The sequence below is a fragment of the Stegodyphus dumicola genome, chromosome 2, assembly GCF_044657685.1.
Source record: "Stegodyphus dumicola isolate Sdum_Otavi_A_Nest chromosome 2, ASM4465768v1".
Classification (NCBI taxonomy): Eukaryota; Metazoa; Arthropoda; class Arachnida; order Araneae; family Eresidae; genus Stegodyphus; species Stegodyphus dumicola.
The window spans coordinates 163,608,285-163,630,974 of NC_140769.1; the positions used below are offsets into that span (position 1 = coordinate 163,608,285).

At 33.3% G+C, this 22,690-nt stretch overlaps 1 protein-coding gene across 1 annotated transcript in view; it reads left to right on the forward strand.

Moving 5' to 3' along the window:
* The first annotated feature begins 2,448 nt into the window (after positions 1–2,448).
* Positions 2,449–22,690, forward strand: part of Afti (aftiphilin) — a 74,927-nt gene continuing 54,685 nt past the window's right edge. Inside the window, exons 1-2 of the mRNA XM_035356143.2 lie at positions 2,449–2,732; positions 7,457–8,873. Coding sequence (XP_035212034.2) covers positions 7,485–8,873 — 1,389 coding nt within the window. The 5' untranslated portion in view covers positions 2,449–2,732; positions 7,457–7,484. The remainder of the gene's footprint in view (positions 2,733–7,456; positions 8,874–22,690) is intronic.

Here is a 22,690-nt window from a genome sequence, read left to right on the forward strand (position 1 = left end):
GGACTAAAAACAATATGAATAAAGCAAACAGTTGAGGTATCTGGAACTGTGTATACATGCCAAAATGCTGATATTCCATAGCGATCAATACATGACAAAATATCATTAGAACAATTAATTTTCAAATCATTATTATACATTTCATATTCTTTAAGGCTTTCACGCAATGCTTTCTGTAAATTATGGCACAACTGTATACAGATGGATAGTCCTTAAATATCGATGGCACTGTATTTTCTTTTAATCTACGCATCTGAAGTGGAGCAGAAATTAAAATTCCATTCTTAGAATCAAATGCTGAAGCTTCAACTTTAAAATCACTTTCCTTGAAATGCAATTCACAAACCTTTAGAGAAAATTAAAAAAAAAAAAAAAAAAATTATGTTAATAGTAATAGTTTAAAAATCAGAGGGTTCATTCTGAGCATTTGTAGTAAAGAATATTCATTTCACAGATAGAACCAGAAAATATTTGCAGTGATTAAAGCTCTATTTCAATCCTTTATTTCTGTATATCCTGGTTTATGTAACAAAATATTATCATTTAAAAATTTCTGAATGAACCCTTATATGTAATTAGAATCTACACTATTAATTAATAACTCTACTTTACTTATCTTTGAACTCTTTTTGGGTGAAAAGTCTTTCCGTTGGATTGCAGAAAGCCACTCTCTCTTCAAATCTTCATTTTCAGGAAAGGAGAATACAGACACTTTTGGTCCTGTTGGGTAGTTTCCCTTACATAATGGTACACAGCATCTACCCGGCATTTTAATAACTGAAATGTTTTTATTTAAATTAATATATAAAAGGGAGTAAATAGTTATGTATAAAATATAAATTAATTATTTCTAAATATAAAAGGGAGTAAATAGTTATAGTGTATAGCTAATGGCATGTAAAATTTTAAGAATAAGCTGTGTTAGCTTATATTATAACATCAAATTTATACAGGTCCATAAAAAAAATGTTTTATTCTGAAACAGATCAGGTAATATAATTATGCAAAGCCCGTTTATTCTACGATGGGCTGACACAACATTATTCAAAAAGAAATTATACATAGCACAGCAGCCTTGTCTCTACCAGAAATAACACATGTATACTAGAACATACGCCTAAAAACGTTGATATAATTAAAAAAATATAACTTTACAGAAGTAAAGTAATGTATTCTTACCTCTCTAAAATACATCCAACCTTAAAACCATAAAAAAATCAAAGTATTCTGGTTCAGCGTTCGCACAACGTAAGAAGCTTCAGCAATCAGCAAAGAGCCACTGCATGCGTTCCGAAGTTTATTATGACCAGAAGTCGTGACGTCACAGGAATTTTCGAACCGCGCGCTTAGGCTTGAAGTAGAGTCGGTGTTGCATCTGGCTTGTAGGAGAGTCGGTGTTGGTAGAGGAAACGTTCGTGAATAGTTACTTGGGTATGTGAACAGGAGCAAATTTTTCTGAGTGAAATTCTTAGGGTATCTTCATATAGAATTTCACTCTTTAAGTCCGATATTTCTGAAATTCTTTGGTATAAGGATTTTGAAATCGTGTACCTTTATTCATGTAAACTCGAAATTTTGTTTCTAGGTTGAAATATACAAGAATTGGTTCCTAGATGAGATTTCTTCTGGTGGGCAGCTCCACAGATGACTAGAGTTCGACCATTTCCTCCTCTTGTTCTCTAATTTTTTTTTTTTCTTTTAATTACGATTGGAGAGGTACGTTTTTGATACTTGTATTTGCTTCAGCAGTACTTATGCTAAATTTGAACGTTTTTGATACATATGCTTGTCTCCGAATAGAGCTTTCTTGCCCTTTATTAGATCTCAAAATTATTTTTTACCCCTCACTGTAGAAGGCAGTTTACCTTTTGTTATTTTGACAATTCGGCACTAAATTTTACATCTTTGCCGAACCCTCTTTTGATGATAATTATTTAATCTTTGATGATGTGGGGATAAAAGCACTGAGCCTATGAACCTCGTAACTGAACCCTTCCTTGATCCGAAAAGAGCTTGGCTGTTTGAGTCTACAGGATGTTGATATTATTGATTGCTTAAGCATGGATGTATTCTTTCGATCAAAGCTATATATATTAAATGGAACTTCCCAATGTGTCCAACTGTCTGTGTAGTAAATATCATTGTACAAGCGTATTAGAATTACTCTTTCCTTTCCATTCTGGTAGTTCGGTCCTAGGTTCGAATCCCGCGAAAGGGCTGGCTGCATGGGCGTTTTCGTGGTTTTTCCCATGTGTAACGTGTATAAGAACCAGTTTCTCTTAGAAAAATTTCCACGAAGGCATCGCTCCCTTTAAGCAGCTAGCCCTCGCGTGCTTTGCAATAATTGAATAATCCAATCCAATCCTTTTCTTTCCATTACTTGTTATATACCACTGTTTACAATTTTATGCAGGCAGAAAGGCAGAGATGTGCACCAAAAGACGTCTATCTGTCTCAGTTTGATCGCGATGGGAGAGGTACTTTTTGCGTACGTACGTTTGTTTCTGAAAAGAATTTGGCTGTTCGAGTGTATAGAACGCTAATTTTATTGATTGCTTAAGCATGGAAGTATTCTTTATATTAAACTGATATATTTTTAATGGTACCTTTCAATATTAAACAGCAATTTGTGTGAGCAAATGTTAAGAAACCTGTTGTTAGGATTAGTGATATTTTTGCAAAACGTTATGTATTGTTTCACCTGAATTGCAGAACAGCTGTTTGCCGAAAAGGTAAAATGTTTTACATATGTCTTCTTTGCATTGAGAGAATTTTGACATGTCTGAAAACACTGGTATTGTGTAATGGAAGTATGTGTATTTTACAATGTTTTGCAGCTTTAACTCACTTAAGAAGATTGTTTACAAATTAACATTCTGTTTCTGTTGTCCATCTTTTCTTTTGTAATATATACATAACATTCATTTGCATATTTACATTTTTTGTAGAATTTTCAAAAGTCGGGACAAAGTAGTTTTTAATAGCAGATAAATTCTTATGAGCTGTAATATTGATATACAGCAGTATTTAAAGTTTTAGTAATTTTCAGTTTAGAAAATATTATTGTTTGTGAGAGATTTTATAGTATATAGAGTAGTAATTATTGAAATGTACATAAGATAATTGTAAGATTGCATAGTTCTTTAAAATTTATGATTAAAACTGTGTTAACACATTGCATTCTACATACTAATGTAAGCATTCCAAAATACATCTGTACTTAGTTCTTACTAAATGCAGTATTAAAGGATGGATATCTTTATTTTTTAAAACTACATTTTCATTTTTTGGTGTTTCAATGTTTTAATTAAAATATTGTGCAGATATATTTCAGTTATAAAGTTTTGCATATTTCTTTGATTTTTAAGTTCATGAAATTACATTTTTTTGATCATATTATATATATGCTAAAAACATTAGTCTTTTAATGATTTTCCAAAAGTTTTGATAATAATTTTCAGTTTTTGTGTGATTTTATTTAACATTCTCAAATGAATTAAAATTTCAAGAGTTTTCATTTTCTTTTAAATTAATCTATACTTTTTACACTGCTTTTTCTTATAAATCCCTTTGCTGTGTAGAAACAAGAGGCTAGTTCATTAAAGGGTTACTATTGGTGTAGAAAAATTGTTCTATTGATTGTGTACTTATTGCTGTTTGTTGTCCAGATACTAAATTTTCGATCTAAAATAATTGCTATCCAAAACATTTTCTTTATTGCATGTTCTTTGAGAAGTACTTAGAAAGAAATCCCATCTGTCTTTTCTTTTGCATATCAGAAGCATTATTTTGTTCATTTCAACCTTGAATTAGCAAGCTTCAGTAGAAGATTCTTAAAAAATTAGCTTATCTTTTTTTATCTGAGTCTTCCTTTTCAATTTGATATTTGTATAGAACTATTCCTCTTCTGTCTGCATGTCTAGGGGGTCTTCTAAGAATAACTGAAATGTGGATTTTCAAATTAAAATAGCATTTGTGTTTAAAATACTGTATTCTTTAGACTGTTTTACTGTATTTGAGCAGTCTTCCTTTTCAATATGATATTTGTGTAGAAATATTTCTGTTCTGTCTGTGTGTAGGGAACCTTCTAAGAATAACTGAAACATGGATTTTTCAAATTAAAATAGTATTTGTGTTTAAAGTCATGTATTCTTTAGACTCTATTTTGCTGTATTAGAGCAAATATTGCATTGTACTTTTTGATGGATTTGTTTTCCATATTGTTAAATTTCTTGTAAAATAAATTAAATTTATTTGGGTTTTTAACATTATAAACTTAATTTTATGCGTATTATATTTGTCCTTGTGTCACGCCTGTAAGTATATGTTAACAAGTTTTGATTCCTCTTACCCCCTTATATGTTCTATGATAGTTATAAAGGAGTGATTTCCATAAAAATTTGATTGCTATCTGATAAAGAACTTTTAAACACACAATAAAATTAGAGCTACAGTCAATTGAAAATTTCAGTTTCAAGTATGCATTAATCAACAGTAAATTGATTAATGTATACTTGAAACTGAAATTTGACAGTATGAAATGTTTGTCTGAAATTGCTTAATTATTCAAATTTTTTATAATATTTTAATAATGATGGATATTTTAATAAAGATTGCTGTATGGTAGGAATATGTACATGAATCATGCTTCTGATGAAAGATTAATTTCTGGTTTACATCATTTAATGTTACATAATGTAAAATTAAAAAGTATAATACCTGTTCTTTCTATTAATATTGAATTAGACTTGCAGTATACAGTCAAAAGTCTTTAATCCAGACTCGTCGGAACTTTGGCGATTCCAGATTATAGATCATCAGTTTAAATCTGATAAGATGACATGCAGAAATTATAAAATTAAACATATGAAACTGTAATTTATGAAATAAAGAGCAATTATGAACTAAAGGGTATCAAAATTTACAAAAAAAAAAAGCTTAATATTTATTTGTTTACTTTATTAAAGATTTCTTTCAATGCACGCATGCATAAAGCATACATTACGCATGGTCGAAATTAGAAAATTGCAACCAGAAAACTATTTGATGTGTATTCGTGATATTTATAATGACGAGGAATTTAATTTAAATCATATCAAAGATGGAGTACATTGAGATGAAATACTACATTTAGTAAGGAATTATAAGCCAAATAAAATAATAACATCTGCCCTGAAGATAAGGATAGTGCTGACAGATCAACTTCCAATTCATTACGCGCCGCGGCATCCCCCCGCCGCAGAGCAGCGTGAAATTGATAAACAGATTTCGGAATGGTTAGATAAACAAAGGATATGCCTTTATCCATTTTTTTTTTTCAGCAATTCTACTTTTTGTTTGATGGACATTGAAACGTGCTTTCGCTTTGTAGGTCCTTAGGCAGCTCCAGACTCGGAAATTCTTTTTGACATTATCGAAAGTTCAAGCTTACTTTTATAAAATTGCTCTAACAGTCTGCAAAAAATAATAAGCTGGATCCAATTAGAAGATTAAGGAACAACACAATATGCAACATTAACTGAAATAGATAATTAGATAATTTTAGCTTAGCTTATACCGTCCGTTATACATTAAACGCGCATGCACAGAAAGTTTGTAGCTTTGAGGTCCGGATTATAGATCATTCCGGATTATGGACATCTGGATTAAAGACTGACTGTATATACAGGGTATCTCACTATCTCATTTCAATACTGTAAGATGTGTTAAATGCAGCAGAGAACACTGCAGTAATACTTGTTAATTAAAGAAAAATAATAAGTTAACCTGTCTGTTCTGTGGCAGAAATTATGTTAATCCGTATGATGAGTGTGAAACCTATCAGATTTAACCCCTTAACTGCCGCGGGCGTATATATATGCCTTGCTCAGCCGATGCGTTAACTGCCCCAGATGCGCAGCCGATGCGTTAACTTTGCGAATAATTTTAGGTGTAGCAGCGCAAAGCAAGTGATAGCAGTTTGGAAGGACGTATATATACGCCTGGGGCAGTTGACGCATCGGCTGAGCAAGGCGTATATATACGCCCGTGGCAGTTAAGGGGTTAATAAGCCAAATCCGACGGGGGAAAAAAAAAAAAAAAAAAACACCTCCTAAAAAGAATAATAAAAAATTTCCTGAATTAGCTAATAACAAACCAACTAAACCAGAAAAAAACTAAATTCCTACAGCTCTGTACTCCAAAATAAGAATCGAAAGGAACAGATTGACTTAAAAGAACTCAATAACACGCCAAACAAATACTAATTCAGAAGTCAAAAATCAAAAATCAGCGTTATATTTTCAAATTTTCACAGGACTAGTTTCGATGGTTTTACTGAACCACCATCGTCAGCTGCAAAAGCGCAAATGAACGAGATAGGATATAATGATCAGATAAGATAAGAAAGCTTGGACAGAAATCTGTTGATGAATTAAAACATAATTTCTTTAAAGGCCGAAGGCAAAGAGGGATTGGAATTAGGATCGTTAACTAGAACAGAAAGATTTTTTGAATGTGAAATGCCTCTAGAAAATCCAGTTCTCCAATGGAAGATGTTTTTTGAATATTTTTGGCAGCAGAAAAGTTGAAAGTGTGATATTTGGACCAACAATTTTGGGCAACAGAAGACTTCTGTGTTTCTTTTTTTTCTAACATATGCCTCATGTTCCTTAGGCTAGATAAAATATTTTCACCAAAGTTTATTTTTTTGGAAATAATTTATAAAGAGAGAGAATCAAGCACTGTTACATTGACTAGTAATGTATAAGTAGTTGAATTATTCTATTGAGGAAAAGGAAAGAAAATCAAAGGTTTAAAGTTCAGTATGTTTTTGTGTTTTTCATATTTAGGCTTTACTAGCCAGCCCTCATTTTCATATTTATATGCTTCTCTTGCTGTTTGTCTCCTCTTTGTTACTGAAATAAGTTATTGAAAAATGCCCAATTTTATCTATAGATGTCTTTTAGTAAAATATAATAATTAGCCTTTAGCAAAATATAGCATTCAGGAGAAATATAAGGTAGGAAAATGAGCATCCATCTACTGAAAGAATTTTTGTTGTCCTCATCATTAATGACAACAATATACATTTTATGGTTCAAAATATATGGGTCATATCGTATTACAAGTACGGTTTCCATATGCTAAAGTCAATGTTCTTATTCAAGTATTCATTTACCTGTTCAAACTGCTAGTGCTACTAATCAGAGAGCAAAGATATTCAGACCAAATTGTGATTCACTGTAAAAGATCCGTGTGCTGAGTGCATCCAAGCATACTAATTCTCAACTCTAAAAATTGTGAACTGCCATGCTGTAAACATTCTAATCAACTGATTTGTTAGCTTAAAGTTGTTTCTTTATTTTGGTATTTAATTACAATAGCTGCATTTCATTTACTTTCTTGATTGTCATTATAATCTCTTATTTCACAGAGAAGTATTTTTATTTAATTAACATATGTATTTTTATTTTAGGGAGTTATATTAAAGTAATTGGCTCTTCATGGCTTCAAACATAATTCCTATGCTTTCTTCAAGCCCACCACCTATTGATGATTGCCCTGATAATGATGATGATGATGATGAATTTGGGACTTTCACTTCTGCAAACATAGGTTTTGATTCCTCCTTTGACAGTCCAGTTGCTGGCAATAAATATAATTCTTTTAAATCTGGTGATAATGGTGTGAATGACATTAATCTGAAAAGTGACTTGAACACGCTTTGTTCGTGCGATGATTCTGAAATGCCATCTCCTAAAGATTTTTTTTCTAATATTTCTAAAAATAAATGTAGTGACATAAGCTCTTCTCCAGTTGAAAATGAAAAGTGCATCAAGGAAATATCATCAGATCAGATTTTCTGCAAATCAAATAAAAAGGGCAGTGTTGAAGTTAAAAATTTTCTCGTTGATGAAAGACTTATAACTGATAGTGAGGACGTTTTCTCAAATTCTATGAATAACTCTTTTCATGCAGAAATTTCTCCTGCTGAATCAGAAAGAATTTCTGCGAATGTGTATGAAAAGAGTGTTTCTTCTGAACAGGATGATTTTTCTAATTGCTCAATTCAAAGTAATCTTCAAAATGAATTAAACTGTATTAATATACAGAAAGATAGTCATAATAACAGAAAAGCTGAAAATGTTTCTGAACCTACCAGTGAAAATACAAGTAAATTATGTGCACCATATGATGCTACATCAGGTGTAGAATCGCATGGTGATAAGTCATTAAGGTTTGAAACAACCTCACTGGATACTGAATCTATTTCAGAACAATTCCAGGCATCCCCAGAAAATGATGAAAATGTTCACTATGGGGATTTTGATTTTGCTGTTAAAGGTGATGATTTCCCTGTAGATTTTTCTGTTGTGGACAGTATTGATGAATTTGACAATTTCCAAAAGGCAAATTTTGATACATCAGCTGTATGTGAAAATGAAGGGCTATATTCTCCATCACTTCCAAATGCCAAAAATAGCAACCTTTGCACTGCTGTTGTTGAAGATAAAAGTGATGATTTTCAGGCATTTGATGCAGAGTGTGATGATTTTGATGATTTTCAAAGTTGCAAGAAGTTCGGCCCTGCTGTTGAATTAAAAAGTGACTTTCATTTTTCTGCCGACTCCAAGAATGACAGTTTTGATACTTTTCAAAATGGAATAGTTAGTGGTCAGGAATCTGATGATTTTGATGAATTTCAAGCGTGTAGTAAAACTTCTGGTGATGAAGTGGATGGTTTTGCTGATTTTGAAGGTGTGGAGTTTAACAGCACCAATCAATTGCCAGAATCTGAATCTTGTGAATTTGCTGACTTTGAAGGAGCAGCATTTGGATCTGCATCTCAAGAAATGTTTCCTTCAACTTCATGCAATACTTCTACAATCCAAGTAAGTATTTAATTTTACCATTTTATATCAAAAGTAAAGCATTTAGCACTACTGTTCTCCATATGGTGTTATGTTGCATTTACGGAATATTAATTATATTTAATGTTTTGTTAATTATGAATTTAATTGCATCTAAGATGTCTGAAATGTACAGCAGTATGCATTAGTTTGAAAGGAAGGGACAGAATTGATGATTTTGTACTTTTCAATTATGCACCTGCAACGCATTTTGTCAGTACTGTTGCAAATAATATGTGTGTGTATAATTTTTCTTATTTACATGTGCACTCTTACACACATAGTCCTCAGATGTTGCTGTTGTGGGCTTCTGCATGTGTTTGGCTTTTCTTTCACGGGGGCCAAAATGAGTGGCAGCTGCATAATAGAAATGTACTCAGAATTTTAATGGAGGGCACTTATGTGTCATTGCAACCACCTTAAGTCGCTAAATTTTCAGTTTGTGCTAAACTCTGGCAACCATGGTGATAACAGTCTTTCAACCAAGTAGCGTCACCATTTTCATATAATTCTTTTTTTGTTGTATTTCAAGTTCCAATGGTTTTATAAGCAAATTGTGATATTTTTGCCTTAGACTTAATTTTAAATTATGTGCTCTGGGAGTATACCAGCACTGGAAGAAACTGTGGTAAAATTTCTGTAGGAACACAGAACTACGTCACAAAATCTCTAAAGGGAACAATGAGGAAGTGCATTTAGTAGATAGCCAGTATTGCTGAGATTCGCATGATGTCGAGTCTCTGCAATTCTCTGCTTATTTTTAAATGAAAACAGATCACCATATACTTCGGAAGAAGAATTTGGAAGAAAATTTGTGTATTAAATTGTTAAACAGTAATGATGAATTTGATGTGTTTTCTTTTCATACTGTAGGGTACAAATTAATCGGGACAAAAACAAAGAAAAAAAAAATTTAAGTGAGATATATTCCAGTGACGTCGGAGGTCACGTGACGTAAGAACCGCTAATGTAAACAAACAAGCTTGTGCTGTTTCAAAATTTGGAAACTTGTTCCAAATGTGTTCAAAATTTGGACACTTTGTTTATTTTTAATTACACTGGTTATTATAAATTAAGGAAAAATCACAAAAATAGCGATAACTCCCTAAAAAAGAAGCCAAACCGTGTAAAATTTCAGTATGTTGCCAACTAAGAGTAGCTGAGTAAAACTGCAATATGCAAATTAGTGGCGCTGCACTCGCAATACGTCATCTGCGAGGAGAATAAAAGTCGATGTTTGAGAGCAAGCCCACATATTTCACTGTGATAGGGACATCAGAAATCTGAGATAGCCAATTCATAACAATGACCTCCAGGCATCATTTTCCTCCACTATGATGGAGAGCCTTTGGGAGACTAGAGGCAGGATAAAGTCAAACAGAAGTGGTCAGATGGCTAAATGTAAGTCCTTCTGTGGTTCATAGACTTTGGAGGCAATTTCAAAACGCAGATTCGGCCTCTAAGAGGTTCGGCCAAGAACGGCCAACTGTTACAATGAGTGCTGATGACCGATATTTGACATTATGTGCATGCAGGACATTATTTGACATTATGTGCATCCAGAGCTACTCTGGCTCTTCTTAGATCTTCCCTTGCTGCAGCCACCAGAAGGTTGGTGTCAACATCAACTGTACGTAGAAGGCTTCACGAAGGTGGTCTGTATGCGAGACGACCAGCCATTTGCGTGCCGCTCACGTCACGTCATAGGAGGGACCGTTTGCAGTAGGCACGACAACATGTCCTCTGGATGCTTGATCAATGGAGGGCTGTTCTCTTTACGGATGAGTCCAGGTTTAGTCAAGAAAGCGATAGTAAGCGTTATTTGATATGGAGAGAACCTGGAACCCGTTATCATCCGTCAAACATCCGTTAAAGAGATGCATATGGAAGAGGCTGTGTCTGTGTTTGGGGTGGCATCTCTTTGGGTGGACGCACAGACCTCGACATCTTTCCAACGGAAACCGTGAATACTCCGGTTTATAGAGATGACATCCTTGATGCTTATGTGCGCCCATGTGCCGGGGTAATAGGTGATTTTTTCCAGTTACAGGACGATAACTCAAGACCACACAGGGCTCGCATTGTAGACAATTATCTTCAACAGGAAACAATTATGCGCATGGAGTGGCCAGCTCGATCCCCAGACTTGAATCCTATCGAGCACGTTTGGGATGATTTAGAGAGACGTCTAGCTACTCTCAGTCTGCCCTCTCAGACCCTTGCCGTGCTTGCAACAGCTTTGGCTTCCTATGGAACTGATAGACCGCATAATTGAAAGCATCACGCATCACTGTATGTGCTGTATTGCTTTTAGAGGCGACCATATTCCGTATTGAAGGTACTTTTCCCATAAAAAACTGACACCTTCGATTTGTTCTTTTTATACATGTGCTAATTACTATACAACCATAATTGTGTGGTAATTTATTTTTATGTTATTTGATACCTTATTATGTATTGTATATTGTGGGTAAGTTTCATAAAATTCTACATGTAACTTTTTCAGTAATTGTGATTTTTGTGACTTTTCCGTAATTTATGATAGCCAGTGTAGTTGTGAAATTTGCATTTCATCTTTAATTATTATTTTATCCATTAACTGTTCATTCATTTGGTTAGTATAATTTTGGTAACTCTTATACGTTATTGGATAACTTCATGATAAAATTTTGTTGGCTACTTTACCATGTTTTGATTGTCAATATTTATTTATGAATTCATTTCTTGATCTGATAATTAATTCATTTATAAAAAATACAAAAACGAATACATAAAATCATGTTTATATAGCTTGCTCTTCTACACTGAAAAGAAAGTTACTGTAAATATTTTGAAGTCATAATTTTATCAGCTTAACAAGCAGAACAGTAAATATAAATACAGTCAAAAGTCTTTAATCCGGACTCGTCAGGACTTCGGCGACTCCGTATTATCGGTTTTTCCGGATTATAGATCATCAGTTTAAATCTGGTAAGATGGCATGCAGAAATTATAAACTTAAAAATATGAAACCGTAATTTATGAAATAAAGAGCAATTATGATCTAAAGGGTATCAAAATTTACACACACACACACACAAAAAAAAAAGCTCTATATTTATTTACTTAAGTAAACATTTCTTAAGTACATTACACATAGTCGAAATTAGAAAATTGCAACCAGAAAACTATTTGATGTGTATTCGTGATATTTACAATGACGAGGAATTTGATTTAAATCATATCAAAGACGGAGTACATTGAGATGAAATACTACATTTAGTAAGGAATTATAAGCTGAATAAAATAAAAACATCTGCTCTGAAGATAAGGATAGTGCTGACAGATCAACTTCCAGTTCATTCCGCGCCGTGTCGTTCCCCTCCCTCGTCCGTTATACATTAAACGTGCATGCTTAAAGGTATTATGCGCATGTGTTAATGCATGCGCAGAAAGTTTGCAGCTTTGAGGTCTGGATTATAGATCATTCCGGATTATGGACGTCCGGATTAAAGATTTCTGACTGTAGTTGGTTTCTGAAAATCGTAATAGTCAAATTTCCGGAGCACTGTAAATGCAGTTGGTCCACTGTAAATGCAGTAAATCATGTAAGGATAATGATGCCAATGTTCTGTGCAGTTCAGAATTAATATATAATTTTATACAAATTAAAATTTAATTTTTAGCAACTGACTATTATCCTATTGATAGTATAAACTGCAAATTAAGACATTTTGTATACTATAATATAAATGTCAAAAAGAAAAATATAGATTTTTGTGCAACTGAGTTCACTGCAGTACTAGCTGTGAAACTAATAATTTTTCATAATACATTTTTCTTCATTTTGTAATAATAAATAATAATAAAGTACTATCTGTATACATTTTAAATATTCAAAAAATAAATTTGAAGTTATTTTTAATCTTGTAAGTTACATAATTTATGTGCAGAATTTTTTATTTTAAAATCATGTAGCTCAAAAAGATTTTCAAGTGTATTTATTGAAAAGATTTACCATAGGAAATAGACTAGTGTAATTCTAATGAATACACCTAAGCCACATGTTATCTCAAACTATGGACTGACCAATCACTGATTTTCAAGGACTAAATATACATGCTAATTTAATATTTAAACTAAAAAACTCTCCAATCTCCCATGGAAATTTAGAATTAAGTATAAATTCTTATAAAAGCATCCTTTTATGTTAAAATGTTTCAGTATTACTGATTCTTTTAATATTACAGCTGTTTGTATCCTTAATATCCGCAATGGAAGGTATTAAAAAAATTAACATTCCAATATTTATGTGTAGTCATTAAAAATTGATTGCAACAGCTAAAATATTAAAACATATCCTGATGAAATTAATAAAATTTTAGCTGCATTAAATATTCTATGACACTAATATTAATAAGAGAAAATTGGCTTTGCATTTATGTTCTTGCAGATAAACAGATCTTTTTCACGAATTCGACTATTTCAGTAATTTAGAAGAGCAGTTTATAAACTGTGAATGTAATGTTATTACACTTACATTTAAAAGTTTGGAAAACATTATTCAAGGTCTCGGGAATAGTTTTTAATTAACCCATTAACTGCCAAAACTACAAGGAATGTTTCTTTTCTCATGAAAATAATAAATATTAAATTCAGTATTTATAACATAAATTTACATTGAAAATAAAAAAAAAATGCTGGTACTTTTCCGTTTCGCCGGCGCAAATCTCGCCAAGCAGACTTTATTGGTGACAACATACAGTATACACATAAAAAATATTTAAAAAATTTTAGTTCTAAGAATTTTTTATTTTGAAGGCATAAACATTTTAATATCACTTAAAATTTTATAAAAAGCCAATAAATAAAGACAATACATTTATAAAAAGACACTAATTTAAGAATTTACTATGCTTTCATGGTTCAACGTCCTGGTTCGCCCGTTCATATCACGTGACCCCAAGCGAGCTCATCTCACGCAAACTATTCTACAAAAATCTAATACTCTCAGTAATTATCTACATTAATTTCAAGTTAAAGCTTAATTTGGAACACAAGTTTAAATGCAAGAAATATTTCAATGCGTACGAATAGCTTACTCAGAAATTATGTAAAACTGCAGTGCTTTACTTCACTAATGCATTCTCATTAGAATTGATGAATTTAACCCTTGACTTTCCTTTTCTATATTTTCGGCTTCGGGTAAGAGCTGTGATTGCATCCTAATTGACTTAATTACCGAAAATGGCCTTAGACATAAAACTGAACTATCTGATAAAAATTTTATGTAATTATATGGCAATATTGAAAGAAACAATCAGTCTGATAAGAAAAAGCTGCGACTTGTTTTGAGAATGAGGCGTAAAAGCGACTTTATCGCTTGCGCCGGCAAATTAATCGCTTGCTAAATAATATAAATCGCTTGCGTCGCCATTATTGGCGACTTTATCGCTTGCGCCGGCAAAACGGAAAAGTACCAAAATGCTCTTACCTGTGGAAAAAGCGAGTGCTGCGTTCGCCCAACGTCAGCGGAATAAGACTACGGATGTTTAGTGAGTAGGATTATACTCGTGTGATGTTTCTTTTGAGCGGAGCGCAGGATTACTTTTTAGCTGTATAACGTTTTATAAATCTACAAATCACTTTACTTGTAATTAATTTAATATTAAAATATACATTGTATTTCTTTTACAAATACAGATTATTTCATTTGAAAGAAGATTTAGTATTTAATTTCGATGTACTCCGTCTTTGATATGATTTAAATCAAATTCCTCGTCATTATAAATACCACGAATACAAATCAAATAGTTTTCTGGTTGCAATTTTCTAATTTCGGCTATCGTAAGGTATGCTTTACGCATCTGCGCGTTGAAAGAAATGTTTAATAAAGTAAACAAATAAATATTAGGCTTCTTTTTTAGTAAATTTTGATACCCTTTAGATCATAATTGCTCATTATTTTATAAATTACGGTTTCATATTTTTAATTTTATAATTTCTGCATGCCATCTTACCAGATTTAAACTGATGATCTATAATCCGGAAAAATCGATAATCCGGAATCGCTGAAGTCCCGACGAGTCCAGATTAAAGACTTTTGACTGTAATAAAATTAACGGGACATGTAACCTCCTTTAACTGAAATAACCTCAAGAGTGTTCTTAGACATAGACTATATTAATCTTGAGAGATTAGAGACTATATTAATCTTGTGCATATATCTTTTATTTCTGTATCATGGAACTTAAAATTGAATTAGAATAACAATAACGCTATGTATAAATCTTATATATATCCTAAGTTGCACTTTCGAGATATGAAAATCTGAAAGTTTGAATTGGCTAATCTTTGGAATATGATAACAGGTAGTTTGGCAACATTTTGGTAAGGCGATAAAGGTTACTAGCTAGGTCTTTAGCAGTGTACATGGATAAAGTCGAGTGTACGCAATGCCATTTTTGTGCAATTCTGGGATGTTTTTTTAACTGAAAATAGGTCGACGTGTACATGGATGATACCGTGTATGTGCAATTCTTAAAAACGCGGCAAGCAGTTTGCGATTCTGCACTTTCTCCCAATTTCGCACCTAATCTTCGTCATGATTAAGCACTTTTGTTCCATAAAAGTTCTAGCATAAGCGTAATTCGGCTAACAGATTGTTGGAAAAAAATGTTGAGTAAAAGGAAAAAAAACCATGCCTTTACTTCGGGACAACAAAATGGCATCCAAACAAAAACTAACAGGTTGCTGTAGCAGGGTTGGTAGCAGGGTTACCATAATCCAAAGATTAACCTTTGAATTTTTTGTCAGATGTAAAAAGTGGAAGTTGAATTTCATCAATCAGCCGAATAAAACAGGAGATACAGAAGCGACCCCCCCCTTTACATGTATACAGGGTGCATAGGAAAGTCCTTTTAACCTGAAAATTCTTGCAAACGGAGAGACCTACAGTAACAGTATAGTAAAGTGACCTAATGCAAAAAACAGCAGGACCCCTAATGGTGAAATTTGGAAGATAGGCATTGCAAATCGAAAAGGAAAGAGATAGAGCAAAATTTCCAATTAGAAAGCTTTACAGCATTACTAAGTAGTATGAAACAACATTTGGATAACACGGATAAGATAAATTGTCACCTGTATACCCAAAGATGTCTGCAGTTAATGCACTCCATTTTGTGTAAACATTTGAAAGGAATAGCCATAGGTATTAATATGCACCTTTTTATTGCATAAAATATGTATTTACATCAGTTCAGTTTGATAACATGGCACACACCCGAAAAAAATGCAAAAGCAAATTGCCACATGCATGAAAAGTAAGACAGCAAAGCCAAAGGGTTTCCTGGATTTTGTATGTGTCATCTATTGATGACATCCTCTACGCCTAATAAGCAGGTTTGGGAAAGAGTTAGAAAGGCATGCGGAATATATAAAGACTACTCTCCTTTTTTGAGTGATTAGCTCTATAGAAGAAATTGCGAATACTGTTGGTGAGACTTTTGCTGCTGTTTCTTCCGGCAGAAATTATTCACCTGCATTTCTTTCTATCAAGCAGAAAAATCAGATTGCTTTTATATTTTCTAACTGTGAGCCTTAGAAATTTTACTGGGCTAGAGTTAAAGAGATCTTTGTTGCAGACACCCGGGTTTTGATAGCGTGAATTACGAAATGCTGAAGCATCTGTCCAGTAAGTCACTGACTGCCCTTCTCGCTCTTTACAATAGAGTGTGGAAGGAACAAAATTTTTCCAGTGCATGGAGGAGAGCTGTTGTGATTTCTATTCCTAAGCCAGGGAAGGACCCAAGGAATCCCTCGAACTATCGGCCAAATGCCCTTACGAGTTGTGTATGCAAGCTGTTTGAAAAAATGGTAAACAGCCTCTTAGTCTACTACTTGGAAAATAATAATCGCCTTACCAAAGCGATTTTCGAAAGGGAAGAACAACCGTATATAATATGCTCCTTTTGGAGACATCTATTCGAAAAGCTTTTGTTAGAAGAAATAGTCTTGTCACTATATTTTTTGACATTGAAAAAGCTTATGATAAGGCATGGAGATATGGTATACTTTGGGATCTTCATGACAGTGGCTTGTGAAGCAACCTACCATTTTTCTTTCAGAATTTTTTAAATGCTAGAACGTTTCAAATAAGCATAGGCTCTGTTTTGTAGGATGTTTTTGAATATGAAGAGGGTGTGCCTCAAAGCTGTGTGCTTAGTGTAGCCCTGTTCAGCCTAGAAATAAACTCTGTACTAAAAGAATTTCCTCCCACTATTTCAAGATCTTTATATGTTGATGACGTACTAATTAGCTGTTGAGGAGCAGATATGAGACCTGTAGAGAGGCAGTTCCAGATTCCTTTAAACAGGATCCAGAAATGGCCAAATAGACAAGGATTTATGTTTTTGAAGCAGAAGACTATGTGCATACACTTTTGTAGAAAGCGCGAGGTCTTCATCTTGAGCCCGAATTATATCTCAATGGGTCAATGATTCCAGTTGCACCTGAAGTAAAATTTTTAGGAGTGATGTTCGACCGAAAATTGGCTTTTTTTCTCATCTCTTGAATCTGAGAAAGAAGTGTTTAAAAACATTAAATATTTTAAAAGTATTGGCGAACACCTCCTGGGGTACAGAGCATTGCTCTATGCTTTGCATTTACAGAGCTTTTGTTCGGTCTATATTGGTATATGGCTCAGTTGTTTATGGATCCGCTTGGTCTTCAGTGTTGCTAAAACTAGATCCTGTTCATCAGGCTCCGCGGATTTGTTCTGGAGCCTTCAAGACGTCTCCTGTCCAGAGCCTTTATGTTAACTCTAACGAACCATCACTTAATCTGAGGCATGAGTAGTTGCTACTTTTGTAGTACTTTAATATTTTGTTGCAACCTGAACATCCTAATAAGCTGTGCTTACTTGATAATATGTGTGACACTTTATTTGAAGCATGTCCATCCTGCGTGCCTTCCTTTTCTTTAAGAGTTCGACCTGCCATTGAGGATTTCTCCGTCTCTGATATGTGTCTCCAAACAGTGCAGAATTTTGAAATCCCACCTTGGGGAAAGTGCACAAATCCAGCTTCTTAATGTTTTCAACCATCACATGAAGAAAAGCACTAACAAGATCATTTACAGACATCTCTTCGCTGAGCACAGGCACAAAAATATAGCAGTTGTCATCCCATACATACAGATGGATCCAAGTCAAATGATCATGTTGGGATGGCATTTGTAATTGAAGATCACATAGAGGGCACATGCTTACACCATGCTTTCTCAGTCTTAACATCTGAATTAACTGCAATATAATATGGTCTTTTGTATATCTCAAAGCTCTGCCATAAAAAGTTCATAGTTTATACAGACTCGTAATAGTGTTCTTAAATCGTTGGAAGCTTTTCCTAACACTCAGAATCCTGTGGTAGTGGATGTTCTCAAAATTCATATGAACCTAAAGATTCGAGGATATGAAATCCTGTACCAGGCATACGAGAATAAATTCATATAAACTTAACAAGTTGAGGATATGAACTCCTCTACTGCTGGGTTCCTAGGCATGCAGGAATAAAGGGAAATGAGCTGGCAGATATCGCAGCGAAATCTGCTGTTGAACTGTCCAGCTGCCTCATCCCTTTTAGAGACATCTGTTGTGTCATCAAAGAGAAGATCCGAAAAAAATGGCAGCAACTTCAGGACATTCAGCTTCACAGCAAGTTGAGAAATGTTAAGCCTAGAATGGAACATTGGGATTTTACTGGAAATCATAAGGAGGAAGTTCTTTTGACTTGCCTCAGAATTGGTCACACTACAGTGACACACCTTTTGAAAGCTGAGAATGAGCCTGTTTGTTTGAATTGTAATGTTTGTCTATCAGTCCATCGTATTTTAATTGAGTGTCCATGTTTTAATAGTCTTCGTCAGAAATATTTTAATAGCTATGACTTACTTCTTGACCATTTAATCGGAAGAGAGGTCAATAGTAATTTATTTTATTATGTAAAAGAGACTGGCTTTTATTACCTAATGTAATTTGTTTTGAAAGATTGTGTATTGTATTTTTATTTTAATGTGTGCTTTTACCTTGTTTTTATATGACTTCATCCTTTGGATTTGGTACATTTGTCTACCTTTTTTTTTATTTACTAATAAATTATTTTGATTTCATCAATTTAGATCATCCCACCTCGTGTTTGGCACATTATAATCACCTTTGGTTTTGCACCAATAATCACACTCACTCAATAGAATTAATATATGTTTTGCCATACTATCTATGTGTCTTGAACTTGACAAACAGCAACAATCTTACAGAGTGAGTCAAATCAAGATTTTCTGTTAGAGTAAAGAACTTTCAAGAAATAAAAGTAGCAGAAATGTTATTTAATCCTGTTGTATTATAATAATTAAAATAATGTATGTTATTTATTATTACTTTGATTCATACTAACTATTTACTATTTTTGTGTAATTTTATAGGTAAACTTTATCTTGTTTTTGAATTTTTGCTTTTAAATTATCAAGAGTGATCAAGGCTTTTGATAAAAGCCAAGACAAAGTTGAAATCTTTATAATTTTAGGCATTGTTCATTAGTAAACAAAGTTGTAGAAACCTTTTGGAAAAAGTCTATTTTTGAGGTTTGATGGCTCATAACACGGCCTCTCTTTTTTTTTTTTTAAATACCATAAAATTATACATTGGGTCACCTGGAAATTTGATGATACAAATGAACATAAGGAACAGACCATACGGAAACTATTGAATAACATAAGCACCATTTTGTTCTATGACATTTTACCATTTCTTTAGCAGCTGGAAAATTTCTTAAAAAAAAAAAAAAAAAAAAAAAAAAAAAAACATTAGGTGTATTTGTAAGCTGTTTGACGGTCTCTAAAGAAGTGAACTTCAGATCAGCTGATGATCTGAATCATTCTCCAATGTGAACCTGGATTTGTCAATGAAGAGAACAGACACACATTGTTGACTGGTTGTGGTGTTCTCTTGCCCAACATAAACAGGCACCTCTGTGTTCCCGAGTCAAGGGGACACAATCAACTGGTTGTCTTGCATACAGACCTGTATTGTGCAAGCGTCTGCGCACTGCAGTAGCCGAGATTCTGTTCCTGTTGTCACTAAATGACTTGCCATGAGCTGAGGGACAGTAATATTACTCCTTCTTCAGGGAGCTAAATAGTGGTCTTCCGCAGGTGTTGTAACTCTAGGTCTGCCTGGAGCATGCATTCTAGACACAGAATCCTTGTATTCAAACTGATTCCATAATCAGTGGACTACGCTGTAAGAGATATTGAGACATCTAGCAGCGTCAGCTTGTGGCATCCCCATTTCCATCCATCCCATCGCCCGCCACTCAACATCAGGGAAATGGGTTCCTCCTGGCGAAATTGCTAATTGCTCCTTGACGAAATTGCTAATAACAATTGAAGATCAACACTAGTAAACAAAATATAAAATTTTTGCATTTTTTCTCCAACTCAAATACAAAGTATTCATTTCTATAAAATAAAGGTGGTAGGCCCTTTTTTTTTTTTTTTTTTTTTTTTTTTTTTCTATATATATTTTCTTAAATTTCATTACTATCATGCATATAAACTGTGGATTTAAATGTTACTAATGATTTTGAAACAGTGAGCTTTGAAAAACATGCTGTTCCTTAACTTTTGAAGGACAGAGTGTATATATATATACATCCATAATCCGGAATGATCTATAATCCGGACCTCGAAGCTACAAACTTTCTGCGCATGCGTCGCGTTTACGAGTGCGCGTAAGACCTTTACGGCTGCAAATATGTTTGTGCGCATGCGCGTTTAATGTGTAACGGACGGTATAAGCTAAGCTAACATTATCTAATTCAGTTAATGTTGCAGATTGCATTATTCATTAATCTTCGAATTGGATCCGGCTTATTATTTTTTTCGGACTGTTAGAGCAATTTCATAAAAGTAAGCTTGAACTTTCGATTATGTCAAATAGAATTTCGGATATATATTTACTACTATGTAATTTGTATCTACAAAGCGAAAGTATGTTTCGAAATCCGAAATCTGTTTATCAATTTCACACCGCGGATTGGAAGTTGATCTGTCAGCACTATTCTTATCTTCAGGGCAGATGTTTTAATTTTATTTGGCTTATAATTCCTTACTAAGTGTAGTACAGTCAAAAGTCGTTAATTCGGACACCCATAATCCGGAATGATGTATAATACGGACCTCAAAGCTACAAACTTTATGCGCATGCGTCGCGTTGACGCATGCGCGTAAGACCTTTACTACTGCGAATTTGCGTGTGCGCTTGCGCAAAATACGTTTACGAATGCGCCTTTAATGTATAACGGACGGGATAAGCTAAGCTAAAATTATCTAATTATCTATTTCACTTAATGTTGCAGATTGCGTTGTTCCTTAATCTTCGAATTGGATCCGGCTTATTATTTTTTGCAGACTGTTACAGCAATTTTATAAAAGTAAGCTTGAACTTTCGATTATTTCGAATAGAATTTCCGATATATATTTACTAATATGTAAAGGATATACAAAGCGAAAGTATCTTTCAGAGTCCATTAAACAAAAAGTGGAATTGCTGCAAAAAATGGATAAGGGCATATCCTTTGTTTATCTAAACTTTTGTTTATCTAAACTTTGTTTATCTTTAACACCGTGGAGTGCAATGAATTGGAAGTTGATCTGTCAACACTATCCTTATCTTAAGGGCAGATGTTTTTATTTTATTTGGCTTATAATTGCTTACTAAATGTGGTATTGCCTCTCGATGTACTCAGTCTTTGATATGATTTAAATCGAATGCCTCGTCATTATAATTCGCTTCCGGTAGCGAAGAAAGTGACAGAGGTTATTGAAAACGAAAAAATTTCGATTGACAAATTAGTCGGTATTTTCGACACGGCAATTATAGGACTTGAACAGCGGAACTTTGTAACTAAACAAGAAATTATGTCTGTTTATGGAATTAAAGAGAATGTATTATCACATAAAAAACGAAGCAACTTAAACAACTTACATTGCAAGAAATGTTTAATAAAGTAAACAAATAAATATTAAGCTTTTTTTTTTTCTTTCTTTCTTCTTCTTCTTCTTCTTCTTCTTCTTTTTTTTTTTTTTTTTTTTTTTTTGTAAATTTTGATACCCTTTAGATCATAATTGTTCTTTATTTCGTAAATTACGGTTTCATATTTTTAATTTTATAATTTCTGCATACCATTTTACCAGATTTAAACTGATGATCTATAATCCGGAAAAATCGATAATCCGGAATGGCCGAAGTCCCGACGAGTCCGGATTAACGACTTTTGACTGTATTTCATCTCGATGTACTCCGTCTTTGATATGATTTAAATCAAATTCCTCGTCATCATAATTCGCTTCCGATAGTGAAGAAAGTGACCCAGAGGTTATTGAAAACGAAAACATTTCGATTGACAAATTAGTTGGTATTCTCAACACAGCAATTATAGGACTTGAACAGCGGAACTTTGTAACTAAACAAGAAATTATGTCTGTTTAATAGAATTAAAGAGAATGTATTATCACATGAAACGAAGCAACTTACATTGAAAGAAATGTTTAATAAAGTAAACAAATTAATATTAAGCTTTTTCTTTTTGTAAATTTTGATACCCTTTAGATCATAATTGTTGTTTATTTCATAAATTACGGTTTCATATTTTTAATTTTGTAATTTCTGCATGCCATCTTACCAGATTTTAACTGATGATCTATGATCCGGAAAAATCGATAATCCGGAATCGCCGAAGTCTCGACGAGTCCGGATTAACGAC